General features: G+C 39.1%; 1 protein-coding gene across 5 annotated transcripts in view; it reads left to right on the forward strand.

Moving 5' to 3' along the window:
* CAMK4 (calcium/calmodulin dependent protein kinase IV) overlaps positions 1 to 20,121 on the forward strand; it is a 227,221-nt gene that overhangs the window by 108,248 nt on the left and 98,852 nt on the right. For all 5 annotated transcript variants that reach the window (XM_081501518.1, XM_081501519.1, XM_081501521.1 and 2 more), the window contains exon 2: positions 10,183 to 10,261. In XM_081501518.1, the coding sequence (XP_081357644.1) occupies positions 10,183 to 10,261 (79 nt within the window). The remainder of the gene's footprint in view (positions 1 to 10,182; positions 10,262 to 20,121) is intronic.

The following is a 20,121-nucleotide window of genomic DNA, read 5'->3' on the forward strand; positions in this document are numbered from 1 at the left end:
TTGCAAAGAGTCGGACACGACTGAGCGACTGAACTGAACTGAACTGAATCATGTTGGAGAAATACGACGCTGTACAGAGTTGCACAGATGTTTTCAGCATCTGATTGATAGTTCTTATAAATCACATCTTCCCTCTTAAACCTTTTCATAATGAACATTCGGAGGATCTATTTTGCAAGCACATACACACCTTGGAAATAAAAAATTTAAAAGTCAAATTAAAAAACAAACAGAAGAATAAGAAATACATTGAAATGTTTAGAAATGATTAATGTTTTGACATAACTATATTCTTTAACCAAACACTTTCAACATCAGAAAAAGATAACAAGACTCTTTGGTTCCATTTTAAGACTCCTTCCATTGAAAAAACAGGTGAAAGTTTTGAATAACTTATGAGGCTAATATCCTTAGAAAAGACAATTTTATATGGCTGTGTCATTACAGAGACACAGCTGGGCTCAAACAACGAAGTAGCAAACAGCCGTTCCAGACTTCTTTATTTTAAGAGATCCCATACCTGAAATTCTCTTGCATTTCCAGCAGATTTAAGGTTTGGTGCTAAGGGAAGCTAAGCTCTTTTGCTGCAACCCAGTCACAAATGTCCACTAGGTCCTTCCCCAGAAAACCAGTCTCTAATTTATAACCTCCCTTAATAGGAGAATGCCCGTGATTATAAATTGTCTTAACATTGCACAGTCATCCCAATTCCCTAAAACACTGATGTGAATCCAGACAACAGATTTCCTGCTGCTGATGTGAAGCAGATTTGATCTCTGCCTGGCCTTCTGAGAGCATTGGGATATCTGTTTCTGCTCGTGTGTGGACAGTCATGTCCATGCACTTGGATTTCTTTTGAAGGGAAAATAAGACCAATCTTTAGCCAATCTTGTTTCTTTAAAAGGAGAAAAGATAGAAAAGGGACTCTGCTTAAAATGTCTTCAGGAAAATAAATATTATATCTGGTGCTTTTCCCTCCATGTCCATAAGTTTTGGCACACAGGGCCAGGTACCAACATCAAGTGCTTCAACAGCTCTCCAGGGCAATGGTGTACGTGTCTGCACTATACATATATATACGTCACGTGAGTGTACGCTCCTCGGTTCTGTCTCGTCACAACAAAGATTTGGAGTGACGGACCTTAGAGCCCTCGGCGGGTCACGGCTCTCAGGTCTCGAACAGACCATGTTATAGCTCTTAGATAAATCAGTGCTACAGCTCAGTGTTACAGCTCTTTTATTTAGATAACAGCAGGAAAATCCATCCTCGAAGCATGAGGACCTGCCGACCGTCAACCCAAAGACACGAAGAGAAGAATGCCCCAGCGCACAGGAGAGGAAAAAAGGGCGGGAGAGGAAAAAAGGGCGAGAGAGCGCTTTGGCTCCTCTTTTTATATGTTTTTTCCTCCCCCTGAGCCTGCCCTATGTGACTTGGGGTTAGCCAGGAGTGCTGTTCTACCTGAAGTTCTCACTCCGGTCCTCGGACCTTCCTTTGTTTTATTTTCGCAGGCTTTTCCCTTCCTTGTCTTTAGCCACCGCCACTCTGGACTCCTGTTTCCTATTCTAACTACCTAACATATATAAATGGTGTGATCGCTCAGTCGTGTCCGACTCTCTTGGCGACCCCCTGGTCTATACAGTCCATGGATTTCTCCAGACCAGAACATTGGAGTAGGTAGCCTTTCCCTTCTCCAGGGGATCTTCCCAACTCAGGGATTGAACCCAGGTCTCCTGCATTGCAGGCGGATTTGTGGCTCAACTGCAGTGCGGGAGACCCCGATTCAATCCCTGGTTCAGCAAGATCCCCTGGAGAAGGGAAAGGCTACCCACTCCAGTATTCTCTACACCGTATACATTGCGTGCATGCATTCTCAGTCGCTTCAGTCATGTCTGAAGTCTTTACGACCCTGTGGGCTATAGCCCTCCAGGCTCCTCTGTCCATCGGATTCTCCAGCAAAGAATACTGGAGTGGGTTGCCATGCCCTTCTCCAGGGGATCTTCCCGACACAGGGATCAAACCTGTGTCTCCTGCATCTCTTTCATTGCAGGTGGATTCTTTACCTTCTGAGCCACCTGGAAACCCATACTATATGCACTATATATATATGCTATATATTGTATGTATATATAATAGCATATACCTAGTATCATGGTCATCATATACACATATTGTAAATGGTTTTACAAATGCATGACAGGTTTGACTACTTTCTCTGCAGTGAAACATAGTAGTCAACAGTTTTAACTTTTTAAAAAATCATCCACCATATCAGACAAGGCTGGACCTAAAATGTGGTTTTGTTCCTAAATTTTTTTGAAAGAAAGCGAATTTGAAAATAGAAGTCAGGCCCAGACTCCAAAAAAGTATTGACTTTTTTTCACCAAAATCTTAGCATTAAAAAAGTTCTAATTGAAATAGTTTCTGCAGTCTTTGGCCTTTTTGTTAAAGAATGTGTTATACATGAATAGAAATGAATAGTGAAATTTTTTTTCCAGTTGAATAACTCCATGAATATAAAATCCTCTGTTGTAATCTCTTTGCTTCCTTTATATCTCAAGAAATATTATGGTAATTCTCTCTTTATGCAATTTATCTTAAAATTTGGATATAACACTTTAACAAAAGATTCATTATGTATTAAAAATTTACTGTTAATATACATAATATTTTTATTTTTATATGAACATACTAAAAGTGTTCAGTTCAGTTCAGTTCAGTCACTCAGTTGTCTCTGACTCTTTGCGACCCCATGAACCGCAGCACGCCAGGGCTCCCTGTCCATCACCAACTCCCGGAGTCCACCCAAACCCATGTCCATTGAGTTGGTGATGCCATCCAGTCATCTCATCCTCTGTCGTCCCCTTCTCCTCCTGCCCTCAATCTTTCCCAGCATCAGGGTCTTTTCCAATGAGTCAGCTCTTCGCATCAGGTGACCGAAGTATTGGAGTTTCAGCTTCAACATCAGTCCTTCCAATGAACACCCAGGACTGATCTCCTTTAGGATGGACTGGTTGGATCTCCTTGCAGCCCAAGGGACTCTCAAGAGTCTTCTCCAACACCACACTTCAAAAGCATCAGTTCTTCGGTGCTCAGCTTTCTTCACTGTCCAACTCTCACATCCATACATAACTACTGGAAAAACCATAGCCTTGACTAGACGGACCTTTGTTGGCAAAGTAATGTCTCTGCTTTTTAATATGCTGTCTAGGTTTGTCATAACTGTCCTTCCAAGGTGTAAGCGTCTTTTAATTTCATGGCTTCAGTCACCATCTGCAGTGATTTTGGAGCCCATAAAAATAAAGACAGCCACTGTTTCCACTGTTTCCCCATCTATTTGCCATGATTTTTATATGAACATACTGAAAGTGTGGTTCATTTCTAAAATTACATTTATAGACATTAAATGATTTAAATTACTTGTTTAATTTCAGTAAAGAATACAGAGTAAATTACTGAAGTATTATTTTCATTTACATTTATTTAGGTGATTCTATTCTTTTAATCTTTCCATCCTTTAAAAAGTTATTTCTAAAATTATAACTATGTGAGGTGATGGGTATATTAACTAATTGTGGAAAAAATTTTGTGATATATATTTATACCAAATCATTACATTATATGCCTTAAATTTGCATAATGTTATATATCAATTTTATCTCAGTACAGTTGGGAAAAAATTAGTCCTATTAATGTTAACACCTTACTTAGCAAAATAAATTGGACATTCTTATTGGATTCTCATATACAAATTTTTTTTAAATTTTAAGTTATTTCCAGCATACTTGTATCTTGAGGTTGATTAGACAAGAATACATTTTGTTAACATTTCTTTGAAAGCTTTTGTTATGATAATAATTTATATATTGGAGTTAGTGATAGGTTAATGTGATAAGTAAATTAAGGAATGGATGCTATTTAATGTAGTTTCTTTTGCATATATTTTTGAATATTAATTTTACAATTATATAAAATTAAAATTAGATTTTTCATTTTCTTCAGTGTTTGCAAATCACTTCCCTTTATATTTCTTTTTGCTTTATCATTTTCTTTTTCTGTTGTCACCAGTTGCCATTAAATGAAAATAGCATAAGTTGAATGTTATTGGCTACTTTTGAACAATACAGTTTTCTTGGAAAGGTTTTTTGTTGTACTTTTATTAAGGTATCATTATAAATTATGTAATTATAATTATATCATTATAAATTTTTCCTAGTTATTGTACAGTTCTACCGATTTTGACAAATGTATATAGTTATGTAAAAACCACCACAAGCAAGATATAGAACAATTTCATTAAGCTAGGAAATTCTCCCATACTCACTTATATTCAGTCCCTTCTCCACTTCTGAGTCACTGATCGATTTTGTGTCCCTATAGTCCCGAAGTCTTGTCTTTGCAAGAGTATTGTGTACGTGGAGTCATGCAGTTTGTATCCTTTTGGCCCTGGCTTCTCTCACTCAGGCTGTTACATTAGACAATCATCCACGTGGTCGTCTGTACTCCAGTTCATGTCTGTTTATTTATGGATAGTATGCCACTCATTTCTCAGCTGAGGGATATGGGTGTTGTTTGCCGTGTTAACAAATAATAAGCTGTTATAAAGATTTATGTTCAAGTTTGTGAACAAACATTGCTTTCAGTCAAATGGTATTCTTAATTTTATAAGAAACTGCCAAGCTGTTTCCCAAAGTGGCTGTATCATTTCTCATTTCTTCGGCAGTGTGTGAGTCCAGTTGCTCTGCATCCTTGTAAGCCATGATACTCTCTCTCTTTTCCTAGATGTTCCTATAAGAGTGAAGTTGTATCTCCTTGGGGTTTTAATTTGCATTTCCTTGATGTCTAATGGTGTTGACAATCTTTCTTTGTGTTTTTTGCCATTCATATATTTTCTTTGGTGAGGTATATGTTCCAGTCTCTCGCCCATCTTGAAAATGCATTATTTTCTTATTATTGGAATTAGTTTCTAATTCTAGAGACAAGTCCTTTATCAGATATATGATTATAAAAATTTTCTCACTGTCAGTGGCTTTCAGAAGGCAAGCTTTCTTAAGGTAAATGAGGCCCAGTTTATTTGTTCTTTGAATCACTGTGCTTTTGGGTGTGAGTTTCCCAGGTGGTGCTGGTGGTAAAGAACCTGCCTGCCTGTGTAGGAGACGTGAGATGTGGGTTCAGTCCCTGGGTTGGGAAGATCTCCCTGAGAAAGGAGTGGCAACCCACTCCAGTATTCTTGCCTGGAGAAGCCCATGAGCTGAGGAGCCTGATGGGCTACAGTCCATGGGGTCACAGAGTCATACATAACTGAAGTGACTTAGCACACGCTTTTGGTTGTGTATATAAGAAATCATTTCCTAACTAAAGGTCAGAAATCTTTCTTTCTTTTTTTATTTAGACTTATAGGTTTTACACTTGTATTTAGGATCCATTTTGAGTAATTTTTTGGTAGAGTGGAACTTGGATAAAGGCTTTTTGTTTTTGCCTTTGTTTTTTGCATATATGTATCCAGTTGTTCCAGCACTGCTTATTGTTGGAGGGACTAACTTTCTCCACTGAATTGCCTATTTACCTCTCTCCACTAAATTGCCTGTTTACCTCTGTCAGAAACCAATTAGTCATGTATATGTATAACTATTTCTGGATTCTTTTTTCCATTCCATTTATCTACAAGTTTAAGAAAGCCTTCCTCAGCGATCAGTGCAAACAAATAGAGGAAAACAACAGATTGGGAAAGACTAGAGACTTCTTCAAGAAAATTAGAGATACCAAAGGAACATTTCATGCAAAGATAGGCTCAATAAAGGACAGAAATGGTATGGACCTAACAGAAGCAGAAGATATTAAGAAGAGGTGGCAAGAATACACAGAAGAACTGTACAAAAAAGATCTTCACGACCCAGATAATCACGATGGTGTGATCACTCACCTAGAGCCAGACATCCTGGAATGTGAAGTCAAGTGGGCCTAAGGAAGCATCACTATGAACAAAGCTAGTGGAGGTGATGGAATTCCAGTTGAGCTATTTCAAATCCTCAAAGGTGATGCTGTGAAAGTGCTGCACTCGATATGCCAGCAAATTTGGAAAACTCAGCAGTGGCCACAGGCCTGGAAAAGGTCAGTTTTCATTCCAATCCCAAAGAAAGGCAATGCCAAAGAATGCTCAAACTACCGCACAATTGCACTCATCTCACATGCTAGTAAAGTAATGCTCAAAATTCTCCAAGCCAGGCTTCAGCAATACGTGAACCGTGAACTTCCAGATGTTCAAGCTGGTTTTAGAAAAGGCAGAGGAACCAGAGATCAAATTGCCAATATCCGCTGGATCATCGAAAAAGCAAGAGAGTTCCAGAAAAACATCTATTTCTGCTTTATTGACTATGCCAAAGCCTTTGACTGTGTGGATCACAATAAACTGTGGAAAATTCTGAAAGAGATAGGAATACCAGACCATCTGACCTGTCTCTTGAGAAACCTGTATGCAGGTCAGGAAGCAACAGTTAGAACTGGACATGGAACAACAGACTGGTTCCAAATAGGAAAAGGAGTACATCAAGGCTGTATATTGTCACCCTGCTTATTTAACTTATATGCAGAGTACATCATGAGAAACGCTGGGCTGGAAGAAACACAAGCTGGATCAAGATTGCCGGGAGAAATATCAATAACCTCAGATATGCGGATGACACCACCCATATGGCAGAAAGTGAAGAAGAACTAAAAAGCTTCTTGATGAAGGTGAAGGAGGAGAGTGAAAAAGTTGGCTTAAAGCTCAATGTTCAGAAAACTAAGATCATGGCATCTGGTCCCATCACTCCATGGGAAATAGATGGGGAAACAGTGTCAGACTTTACTTTTTTGGGCTCCAGAATCACTGCTGATGGTGACTGCAGCCATGAAATTAAAAGACGCTTACTCCTTGGAAGGAAGGTTATGGCCAACCTAGATAGCATGTTTAAAAGCAGAGACATTACTTTGCCAACAAAAGTCCGTCTAGTCAAGGCTATGGTTTTTCCAGTGGTCATGTATGGATGTGGGAGTTGGACGGTGAAGAAAGCTGAGCACCGAAGAATTGATGCTTTTGAACTGTGGTGTTGGAGAAGACTCTTGAGAGTCCCTTGGACTGCAAGGAGATGCAATCAATCCATCCTAAAAGAGATCAATCCTGGGTGTTCATTGGAAGGTCTGATGTTGAAGCTGAAGCTCCAATACTTTGGCCACCTCATGGGAAGGGTTGACTCATTGGAAAAGACCCTGATGCTGGGTAGGATTAGGGGTGGGAGGAGAAGGGGACGACAGAGGATGAGATGGTTGGATGGCATCACCGACTCGATGAACATGGGTTTGGGTAGACTCCGGGAGTTGGTGATGGACAGAGAGGCCTGGCGTGCTGCAATTCATGGGGTCGCAGAGAGTCGGACACGACTGAGCGACTGAACTGAACTGAACTTATTCTTCCTTCAAAACAACTCTCTTTATACTAAGTCAGGAAATAGAGGCTATGAATGTTTTAACTTCAGAAAGAAGGTATATTCTTCTGTTTTGCATAGTGTTCTCTAAAACACTAAACATTTAAACATCTCTAAGCATTTAGCTTAGTTTAGTTGATAATGTTGTTCACGTCCTCCGTATCTTTGGTGATAATTTTCTGCTTTCTCTATTAACTGCTGAGAGAGTGTGGTGATGTCTCCAGTTGTGTTCAGGGAGTTGTCTGTTTCTCCTTTCAGTTGCATCAGGTTTTGCTTCATGTATTTTGAAGTACTGTTGCTAGGTGCATACACTCTTACGTTTGTAATGTCATTTGGGGGAATTGTCCTCAATATTGTAATTAAGTCATGTTCATCTTTGCCTTTATTCTGAAGTCTGGTTGACATGATATTAATGGAGCTACTCCTGCTTTCTTTTGTTTAGTGTTTGCATAGTATCTCTTTTCTATCATTTTCTTTTAAACCTTTTAACACTTTATATTTCAAATGGGTTTATTGTACACAATGTAGAGTTTGGTCTTGATTTTTTCATGTAATATGACGGTCTTTTTTTTGAACCTGAAGGAATAAATTATTCATTAGAAGCAAATCACTGACTGAAGGAGTTTATACATGTCCAAAAATGTGGACGGTACCCTAGAGTGGTAGATTTCCAACATAAACAAAATTTCCCTGAAACAATATGGAATTATCTGTTCGGATCATGGCTACAAATTGAGGCTGAAGGTTAAGTGCAGTCTGTTTTAGCATGTGACTGATGACCTTTGTTTTTTAATTGATACGCTTGTAAAGTTCACATTTGATGTAACATTTATATGATTGGACTAAAATATACCATAGTGTTAGTTGTTTTGTTTTTAATCTCTTCTTTTGTTTTGTCCCCCCAGTACTTCATTTCTGATTCCATTTTAGCTTCATTATTGACTTTTTTATTTTAAAATTTTTATTTTGTTTAATAAAAATTTTAATTTTTATTTTATTCATTGCCCTGGGTTGTACAATATACATCTTTAATTAATCAGAGTCTACTATAAAAATAATCGTACAACTTCACTTGTGGTACAAGGATTTAGCAGTATTTTTTCAGTTTCTTCCTCTACTCTTTGTGGTATGTCGTCATACCTCGTACTTCTACATATGCCATAACCACAGTGAACGGTTGGTATTTTTGCTTCACATGGGTATCATTTAGAGCAGTTGAAGTAGGATCTCTATTCACCTGCATTTACTCCATTGCGGCTCTATTTCTTTGTGTATGTGTTCTGTCTTCCCCCCAGTTTTTTAAGTGTGTTGGAATTGTTCTTACCTATTAGCATTTATCGGAGAAGGCAATGGCACCCCACTCCAGTACTCTTGCCTGGAAAATCCCATGGACGGAGGAGCCTGGTAGGCTACAGTCCATGGGGTCGCTAAGAGTCGGACACGGCTGAGCGACTTCACTTTCACTTTTCCCTTTCATGCCCTGGAGAAGGAAATGGCAACCCACTCCAGTATTCTTGCCTGGAGAATCCCAAGGACGGCAGAGCCTGATGGGCTGCCGTCTATGGAGTCGCACAGAGTCGGACACGACTGAAGCGACTTAGCAGCAGCAGTAGCATTAGCATTTATATCACCAATTCCTGACTCTTGGAGGCTCTGTTAAAAATTTAATGGGCAAAGGGAGCTAGGAATGTTTGATTTGTGAATTTCTTTTGTTCTTAGAATTTCAGAACCACTAGAGTGAATGTATCATAAGATGCATTCCTTAGGACTGCCTTCCTTAGTCCTTTGGCCTGATGTTCAGAGTCTGACGAGTTTGCTTCAGCCGCTCTTACTTCAGATGTATCTGAAGTCCCCTTCCTAGGGTTGTCCCTGAGCCTGGTTGGTGTCTCTCTGTCTCTGTCTCGTCCTCTTGCTCTCATGTCTGGAGAGGGTGCATCAGGACCACAACGTCCTGCTGTTTAATGTTCTTGTTTTAGTAACTTCACACATGTATCACGTAGATAAAGATAGTTATTGAGTCTCTTCTTACCATTCTCCTTTACAGGTAAACATTTCCTGTGCGTCTTCAAATCTTTTATAGAGGGATAAACCTGCTTTTTCTCTGTATATCTGTAACCATTTCAATAGTATTTTCTCGTGGACTTTGCACATAATCATTTTTGTTAGAGCGTGTGTAAGTGGTAACAGTATTCATCAAAGCAAAGGAACCAGTATCTCTATAGGGCTAATACTGGTTTGCGGAGAGTAGCAGGGTACCGGTGATGTAGTGTACATTCTCAAAGGTCCCCGAGCACCTTGCCGAGTAGTGGAGGCTTTCCTGACCTTTCTGGCCTAGTGCTGGGCTTAAGCCTCCCCCTGAAGTTGTGAGCTTTGCTGTACTCCAGGTGCCCGCCTTTAGGAAGGGTCACAGGCTGTGAGACTGGGTAGAGGTCCCACAAAATCTGTGTCTACCTGAGGAGCCGGTTTACTCCAGACGTGACTGAATGCAGCAGGTCACTGCTGTACAGAGATGGACTAGAAGTAAAAGGGCAAACAGGAAGGTCAAGCACAGTATCCTTAATTATACAGAAGAAAGTCCTCTCAAGATTGTCGAGTCTTGTAGTAGAATGTAAAACACTTGTCGTTATGAGGGTGACTGCAAGAGATACTTATTTTCGAGCTTTCCCCTTAATTTCTTACCGAGAGCATAACATTTTCTTTTTGTCTTTTTTCCCCCTCAAGGGGTGCTACATCCATTGTGTACAGATGCAAACAGAAGGGGACCCAGAAGCCTTATGCTCTCAAAGTGTTAAAGAAAACAGTAAGTTTATTTCATTATATAATAGCATCTCTAAGGGATACGTGACCTGGAGAAGCCAGGAGCCCTGATTCAAAGGACGAAAGGGCCAGAGAACTGCGATGTGCAGCTCACTCGCTTGGATCGTGTTTCTGAAAGGATAGCCAAACGAGTTGTTTTCTAATGGAAACTATGATTCTTTGAAAGCAGCTGGATCCCAAATTAGATATGGCTGTGGGGGAGAGAAGTAGGGAATGGAAAAAGATTTAGAGTTTCCAGGTAAACTTTGCTTTGTATACCTGTCATGTTTTCAGATATATATATTTAATTTCCAATCACTTAATATACTACAAAAGCTTGCTATTTAAAAACACCTAAATGAAACACAAATAAATGCATTTGTTAAAGAAGTCATCAGCTTCTAACTTGATTTTCAGATGGTGCTTTTGCTTCAGTAAACTACAACTAGACAAATGCTAATGTATCTGGGACTTAATCTGCTCATCTAAAAAGTTTATATTTGAACAAAAAGGAAGGATTTTATTATCATATTGGGTTTTGCTTTTTTTCCCCCATGCTTGTAGATGAGCTGAGGGGACAAAGGTTACTTAGGCTCATCTCCAGTAAGTATGAAATGCTAAGATGAGAGGTCAAAATTCAAATACCAGTACATAATACGGTGCCTCAGAGAGGATTTGTCATTGTAATGCCCTACTTATACTTTATGTCCTTAGGTAATTTCCCCTTATAAAACCACAAAAGACAATATATTCTAGACCATAGCAAAAATCAACAAAACTAAAAGCTGGTTTTTTGAGAATTGAGATGGATGAAACTGGAGCCCATTATACAGAGTGAAGTAAGCCAGAAAGAAAAACACCAATACAGTATACTAATGCATATATATGGAATTTGAAAGATGGTAACGATAACCCTATATGCGAGACAGAATAAGAGACACAGATGCATAGAACAGTCTTATGGACTCTGAGGGAGAAGGTGAGGGTGGGACGTTCTGGGAGAATAGCATTGAAACATGTATATTATCATATGTGAAACAGAACACCATTCCAGGTTCGATGCATGAGACAAGGGCTCAGGGCCGGGGCAATGGGATGACCCAGAGGGATGGGATGGGGAGGGAGGTGGGTGGGGGGTCCAGGAAGGGGAACACATGTAAACCCATGGCTGATTCATGTCAATGTATGGCAAAAACTATTACAATATTGTAAAGTAATTAGCCCCCAACTAAAATAAATAAATTTATTTAAAAAAAAGAAAGAGACAATATATTCTTTTACAGCAAATTCTTTCTTTGTCAAATTTTATGTGAACAAATATGTGAAGTATATATATACTTCTGAAAACCCAGCTGTAACATATGCTGAGAAGAGACATATCATAACTTTTGAAATCAAATAATACCTCTTTGAGGCCAAGAGTTTTTTTTGTAAAGGCAACTCAATATCACCAGCTGTTGATGTATTGTCTGGCACAGGGAAATTTTAGACTCTCATATAATGAATAAGAGAATAACGGCACAAAGTATTCAGTCAAATAGAAGCAGAATGACATTTTGAAACAATCTGTTAGAATTTAAAGCCATTCAACTAACAAGAGCAGTGTAACCAAGGAAGGTAGTGGTTTAAATGGCAGTTGCTCCAAATAAGCTCTTTCTTCTGAATTTTCCATTTGGTGTAGACAATGATTCCAGAATGCAGAGGGATCTCTTCCTCAGTAAGATTTGAAATTTTCTCTTAAATCAATTTCATAAGTCATAAAATGTATTTGAATTAAGGGTTATTAAAATTCTATGAAATAGAATTTCCTATTAAACATCTCAGTTCAGTCAGTTCAGTTGCTCAGTCGCGTCCGACTCTTTGCGACCCCGTGGACTGCAGCACGCCAGGCCTCCCTGTCCATCACCAACTCCTGGAGCTTGCTCAAACTCATGTTAAACATCTACTTTTATGAAAATTATTTAGCATGCTTTAGCAGTAGTCACACAAGAGATATTTTTGGACTTGGTTGTATCTTTTCTTGATGGTTAAAAAAATTGTCAGTAAAATTTGTGTGTGATTATTTTATTTTCATAGTTGAAGAAACTGTAAAAGGCACGAGCTATATAAGCGTCTAGGAAAGTAAGTGTTCAGAAATGACTTGTGGATGCTCAGAATCGCCAAGGACAAAGGGTTGATTTAGACAGTATTTGCTTATGCCAAAGATCTTCGGATGAATTGGAGTAAGAGATACGTGAAGACACTTGGTAGGTTCATGACTCTCATTCACGGGGAAAGTAGAGCTCTGATTTGCCCTGCCTGTCTACGCTTCTCCACCTCTGCCACCTCTGTCGTGGAAGCGTCTTCTTCAGAAGACAGGCAGGAAGAAACCGTGGTTAAGAGCCAAGTGTCAGATGGCGCTGCAGAGCGACGCTGTGAGGCGGATGCTGTCAGACAGGGCTGCCTTTGTACCAAACAGAATGAGAGAAATCCCCTGGAGAGACCCAGCTTTGACCATGAATTAGATGGAATTCCCAGCATTGTCTCCTAGAATCAACCTTGCCCAGAGATGTGTAAACGAGAGGAATAGCAGGCAAAACCTCAAAGAGCAATTGCCTCCAGTGTTTAATTCTATACAGGTCCTGAAGACAGAACTTCCTTCTCCAAATGAAATGAACAAAGCCTAAGAATCTATTTATAGAGCAAAAGCGATGCAGGGGAAATGAAGTATTCTAGCAAATTCAGTTTAAGATCTGCTCTTGAGGGGGAAAGGGGGTTTCAGAAAACTTGAATAATTTATGAAACCTATTTATTAGATTGAGCCACATAAAATTGCTTCTGTTAAACTATTCTTGACCTATAAAAATGACAGTTCTGTGGTTCAACTGACAACTTCGGGGCTACTATATTACTTCACTGGATAATTCCTTGGGTCCTCATTTTATGACTAGCCCTGAATTTAAGAGATTTGAAAGATTATCTACATCTATCTGTCTATCTGTCAATTACTTATCAACTATCTGAGAATTTCTTAGGTTTGATACAATAAACTACCATAAACTGGATGGCTTAGAACAATTAAAATTTTTTTCCAGCTTTGAGTTCTAGAATTCTGAAATCAGAGGGATAGCAGTGTTGGTTCCTTCTGAGGGGACTGGGGGAGACTTTGTTCCAGCCTCTCTTCTGGTGACAGTCAGCAGTGCTGGGTGCTCTTTGACTGGTCACTGCACCAGTCTAATCTCTGTTTTCAGCATCACATGGCAGTCTTCTTGGATGTCTTGATACCATCGTCCCTCTCTGCATGTCTGTGTTCAAATTTCCTTCTTATAAAGACATCAGTTCTGTTGGATTAGGGGCCCACTCCACTCCAATGTGATCTTGTCTTAAACTAACTACTTATATTTACAACAACTAATTCCTAAAGTCTCATTTTTAAGGACTAGGGGTTAGGACTTCAACATATTTTTGGGGAGGGATACAATTTCACCCAGAATACTATCTATAAAATAGGACCTCTAAGGTGAATTTCAAAATATTCCATTCAATAGTCTATCTGAAGTTGAATAAAATTTTTGTCACAATCAAGAAGCTAATGAACATACAACCCATCCATTTTGTAGGTGATCAGATTCATATATAAATGTTTTTAAGTCCAAGAAAATTTCCTATTTCTTCAACAAGTTAATGATTTGATAACAATAATCCTCTTTCCTGGGATCTGTTAAAGAGATTTGCAGGAGAGTTTACCCAAATTTCATTTTGTGGCAATATTATGTTCCTTGCTCATAGCTTAATATTTTAGGAAGGATTTAGTTTATATTGGCAATAAGGGACTTATTCCCCCTATAAAACACCCTGATTATCATTGCCAACCCATTAAGAACTCATATGTCTGGGTAGAAGACAAAGACCCTAATTAATCCATCAGAAGTCAGACTAAAGCATCCGCTCTCATGAAGAAACCCATATTCCATCAGCTGTTATGCGCGGGACAGAGCTGATATGATAATAAACATAAAGTAAATTGTAATGTTAAGACAGTTGGATATTTTGGCTAATAAAATATTACTGCAGGAAATAAACAGTAATTATAACAAAAATATTTTAAATGACCATATATTTTATGTTGTTCAGTCGCTCAATAATGTCCGACTCTTTGTGACCCTATGGACTGTAGCACGCCAGGCTTCTTTGTCCTTCACTATCTCTCGGAGTTTGCTCAGACTCGTGTCCGTTGAATCGATGATGCCATACAGCCATCTCATTCTCTCTCACCCCCTTCTTCTGTCCTCAATCTTTCCCAGCATCAGGGTCTTTTCCTGTGAGTCAACTCTTCACGTCAGGTGGCCAAAGTATTGGAGCTTCAGCATCAGTCCTTCCATTGAATATTCAGGGTTGATTTCCTTTAGAATGGGATAGTTCAATCTCCTTGCTGTCTAAGACTCTCAAGAGTCTTCTCCAGCACTACAATTCAAAAGCATCAATTCTTCAGCACTCAGCTTTCTTTATGGTCCAACTCTGACATTCAGACATGACTATTGGAAAAACCATACCTTTGACTATATGGGCCTTTTTGGGCAAAGTGATATCTCTGCTTTTTAATATGGTGTCGGGATTTGTCTTAGCTTTTCTTCCAAGGAGCAAGCGTCATGGCTTGCTTCATAGCTGCAGTCACCGTCTGCAGTGATTTTGGAACCCAAGAAAATAAAATCTGTCACTGTTTTCATTTATTCCCTTATCTATTTGCCATGAAGTGATGGGACCAGATGCTATGATCTTCGTTTTTTGAATATTGAGTTCTAAGCCAGCTTTTTCACTCTCCTGTTTAACCCTCATCAAGAAGCTCTTTAATTTCTCTTTGTTTCTGCCATTAGGGTGGTCTCATCTGCATATCTGAGGTTACTGATATTTCTCCTGGCATTGATTCCAGCCAGGAGAAATCTTGATTCCAGCTTGTGCTTCATCCAACCTGACATTTCACATGATGTAGTCTGCATAAAAAGTGAAAAGTGAAAGTGAAGTCAGTCGTGTCCGACTCTTTGCGACCCCATGGACTGTAGCCTACCAGGCTCCTCCATCCGTCCATGGGATTTTTCCAGGCAAGAGTACTGGGGTGGGTTGCCATTTCCTTCTCCAGGGGGATCTTCCCGACCCAGGGATCAAACCTGGGTCTCTTGCATTGTAGGCAGATGCTTTCACCATCTGAACCACCGAGGGATCCTACCATCAGGTGGTCTTCATAGAAGTTCAATAAGCAGGGTGATAATATACAGCCTTGACATACTCCTTTCCCAATTTTGAACCATTTCATTGTTCCATGTCTGGTTCTAACTGTTGCCTCTTGACCTAACTGTTGCATACAGGTTTCTCAGGAGGCAGGTAAGGTGGTCTGGTATTTCCATCTCTTTAAGAACTTTCCACAGTTTGTTGTGATCCACACAGTCAAAAGCTTTAGTGTAGTCGATGAATATATGGGTATAATACCATGTTCTTTATCTATAGATAACTTTCATTTCTAGATTTAGAATACATTAAAATACATATTGACCAACATTATTAATGTCTGCAACTTACTTTCAAATAATTCTCAACCAAAAAATAAGTGTGTGTGTGTGCACATATGGGGAGAAGGAAAGAAAATATGACAGAAATCAATAGTTACTAAATTTAGGACAATATAATAATGTTCATGCTGGTATTTCAAAATTTCAGTGTATGAGAAAATTCTCCTAACAAAAAAAATTGTTTTAAAACATACTTTACCATCGAGATCTTGTTCAACTTAACTTTTCTTTGGCCGTTCATAAAGTGTTTCAAGATCTTACAGTTTCTAAATATCGTGATAAACAACAGTGACTCTTTCTTATAGATGTATTGAAGTGCCAGAAAACAGAAAATGGTATTAATAGTTGAACCAAATTTTTACTATACTGAAACTCCTGAGCTCATCCAGAAACAATATCCATTTGTCTCACTGCATTATTAATGAGGATAAAGCTTTGATGGTAGTGAAAGGAAACAAGAAGGAAAATGAATTGAAGGGCTCTTTGGGTTGTTTGGACTTCCCTGGTGGCTCAAATGGTAAAAAAAAAAATTTGCCTGCAATACAGGAGACCCAGGTTCACTCCCTGGGTCGGGAAGAGCCCCTGGAGAAGGAAATAGCAACCTACTCCAACAGGTGGTTTATTTTGAAATTTTTTTCAAAATGATATTAGAGATCCTTGGACCAAAGAAGTCATCAAGTCACTGGAAGTGGCATGCCTACTCTCCTCCTGGGAAAGTATCTCGTTTTGTAACTTGTTATTTTGAAACACAGATTCACAGCCAGTGCTGTCTTTGTTGCCCATAAGTAACTCGTTACCTTGCATGTAACGACTAATATCAGTGGAACTGTAAACTTTGTAAAGCAAATACAGGGTAAAGGAAACAAGTCTTGCTATTTTCTTTCACTCATGAGCCTTTTGTCGTCTCCATTTTGTGTGATATTTAGAGGAAATTGAAATAGAGGAGAAAGATTTTCCTAAGCTACGTCCTCAGGTGAACAACTTTGGGACATTAAAGGATTCTGACAGGACATTTTGTTGATATTACAAGACATTTGAAAATGACGAACTTAAAACTGCGTAGAAGGAAAAAATAGATTCAAGAAAGTGTCAAAATTTGAACAGATTAAGCAGATGGAACTTTCAGTCTGGACTGACTTTTGCTGAGTTAAATGGACTCACAACTTTTGAAGAATTTGGGGATAATAGAGGAACGAGTCATAAACATCTCTTTTCCCAAGAGTACAAAACTTGGGGTGTGTGTAAATAATCACACTTCAGCTGTATCAATATGGCTCATTTTCAGAAACTGATTGAGGTTTAAGAAAATCATGATCATCAATCATTTATAGTGTCCCTGGAATTTTGGAGATAAATATTTGAATTCTGAAATCCTGATGACATTTATAGCTATGTGGCTCAACCCTTGAAAAAGACTGCATTCAGTTTACTATAAAATCCTTTCATGAATACCCAGTATTGAATCTAAGATTAGTCTCAGTGTGTAGATTCAGAATTTATGAGTCTGAGAGCCCATCTCAGTCTCCTGACTCTCCTTAGGAATGGCTTAGTTGTGGGGTAAGATCATGGGCTGTGTAGCCAAACAGCCTGAGTTCAGGATCACTTCCGCCACCTACTACCTGGATGACTTTACAGCAGATATGTACATCTCTTAATGTTAGTTTCTTCATCTGTGAAATGGGTTTAAGAACATCTAGTTCGTGGCATTTTACTAACAATAAAAAAGATAATTTATGTAAAATATTTCTCAGTACCTAGGGAGCATATAATAAATGGTGAACATTTTTCTTATTATTAATTGTAATAAGTGGGGTCACAAAGAGTCAGACACAACTTAGCAACTGAACAACAACAATAACCACACAGATATTTTATATTACATAGTGCTAGCTTATTGTGTGTAGTTCTCATGTTTTCTTTAGCTTGATTGAAAACTAAGCAGTGAGCCACCAGATATGTTGTATACTACTGTGTGAATAAATTATATCATTTTGGGAGTCCTTTTAAAATAATCTGTTAAAAATGGATACGTATCTTACTTTTTAAAATTCATTTCTATTGGAGTATAGTTGCTTTACAATGTTGTGTTAGTTTCTGCTCTACAGAAAGTGAGTCCACTCTACATATACATATAGCCCCTCGTTTTTGGATTTCCTTCCCATTCAGGTCCCCACAGAGCACTGAGCAGAGTTTCCTGAGCCGTGCAGCAGGTTCCCATTATTTCTCTATTTTATACATAGTGTCAATTATGTATATATGCCAATCTTGATCTCCCAATTCATCCACCCCCTATTTTACTATTATCAATAAAATTTATTGTGATACTAAAGATTTCCGGTCATAAGACCTCATACTTAAATCTTGGATGCCCGTGATTCCTATATTTGAGCAGTTTCAACCTTCCTGGTCTATTCTGATTCTTGACGTTGGAGCACTGTCTCTTGATCTATAGTGAAGAATGTGTTCTAGGTCTAAATGTTGTCATATTTTAGTTATTATAATATAAAGTGACCTATAGATTGCTGGAAAAGCTTTTCTTGAATAATTTAACATTCACTGGGTAAATGTTTCTAACTTTTACAAAATTTTCATTAAATGCTAAAGGCTAAAAGAGGCTTTTAATCTCTTCTCAGTTGGTTGAAGAGCTACACATTGGGGCTTGCTAATCATTCTGTGAGTTAGTTTTTAACTCGTATTCATTTTTCCTCATATCCTTATGAATTAGATCTTTGAGCATGTAACTGTGCTGCTGCAGCAGACTCTGAAAGGCTGCTCTAGATTGAATTGCAGAAAGTATGCAGGCCTCCCTCAAACTCTTGGTAGCTGGATCTCTAGGACATCTCCATTAGAGGAGTTTTCAGCTTCTTCAGTTCTGAAATGGAAGTAATGCTATTGATTCCACTCAGTAAACTAAGGTTACCTGCTCTTATCGCTCTTGTCTAACCTTTGGGAACATGGAAAACTGATCTTAGACCATTTGCTCTCCCATTTCTGTGACATATGTAAGAAAGATGGCTAGGTTAATCTGGGTTAAAGATGGGCATCTATTAAACATTACTAATACTTTAAATGTAGCTACTTTGAACCACTCATAGGTGGGCTCTGAAGTGCAGTCAAGGTCGCTCTGGGTCAGTGATGGAGAGGAGAATAATAAATCACTAGCTCAAATAGACTTTTTGGGCCCAATTGAGGTCTGAGAACACATTAAGGAAAGTAGCTTGCAGATAACAAGCTGTGTCAAGTGACGGGAAGATCCAAGCACTCTGTCTGTTGGAATCTGTTGATTCTTACGGGAACTGTTAAGCCAGGTTCCCTGGAATAGGAACAGGGATATTTCTATTGAGTTTGTGACAAGTATATGTCTACAGAGAAGAGAGATAACAGGGCAGAATGTTAATCTTGGCCTGATTTGTATGCTGTACCATTCAGAGATCCACTTGGAAGTCTGGATGTTCTTCGAGCAACTTAGTCATTCTAGTTTGATTTTTTTTTTTTTTTTGATAGAAACGCTGCTGGAATCCGTCACAATTCAGCTCACTTATCTATCTTCTCATTATATTGATCTTTCATAGGCATTTTGTTGCCTTTTAAAAAATAACCCCATAATTCAGAGGCAAGCTGGTGCAAGGGGAGTCCATGCGCTAATGCCGCAGCTCATGGAACAGCTGGTGTAATTTACCCCCGAGAGCTGGGGGCGTATAGTCAAAGTGTTCGCCACTCAGTCGTGTCTGACTCTTTGCAACCGCATGGACTGTAGCCCACCATGCTTCTCTGTGCGTTGACTTCTCTAAGCAAGAATGCTGTAGTGGGTAGCCATTCCCTTCTTCTGGGAATCTTCCCAACCCTGAGGTTGAACCCGGATCTCCTGCATTGAAGGCAGATTCTTTACTCTCTGAGCCACCAGGGAAGCCCCAGGGGAGTCGGGAGAAAGAAAGAGACAGAGAAGGGGAGATACTGACTATACAGGTACTGGTCTGTGTGCTGTTATCCAAAAGAGACATACTGTACACTTATACCGTCTACTCAGGTTATCACATGGAACCCTCTAGTACTTTTATAAGTGGTGAGTGGTTGGATGTAAAATGATCTTCACCCGTTATATGAAGTCTGTGGAACAGCAGCAGGAGTGACTAGCCTGAACTGGAGGAAATCTTAGAGGGAGAGCTTATGTTACCATTCCCTAGCAGAAGAAAGAGATTAGAAACTTCTCAGAGACCTGAGTGGGAAAGGCCTGGTAACCACAGGAGAAGAGGCTGCAGCAAAGGCACAGAAGAGGCTGAAGGAGCTGCGGGAGGAGGGCTGGCAAGCGGAGGGGCCACAG

Source organism: Giraffa tippelskirchi, chromosome 6 (genome assembly GCF_054371585.1).
Source record: "Giraffa tippelskirchi isolate mGirTip1 chromosome 6, T2T-mGirTip1v1.2.pri, whole genome shotgun sequence".
Classification (NCBI taxonomy): Eukaryota; Metazoa; Chordata; class Mammalia; order Artiodactyla; family Giraffidae; genus Giraffa; species Giraffa tippelskirchi.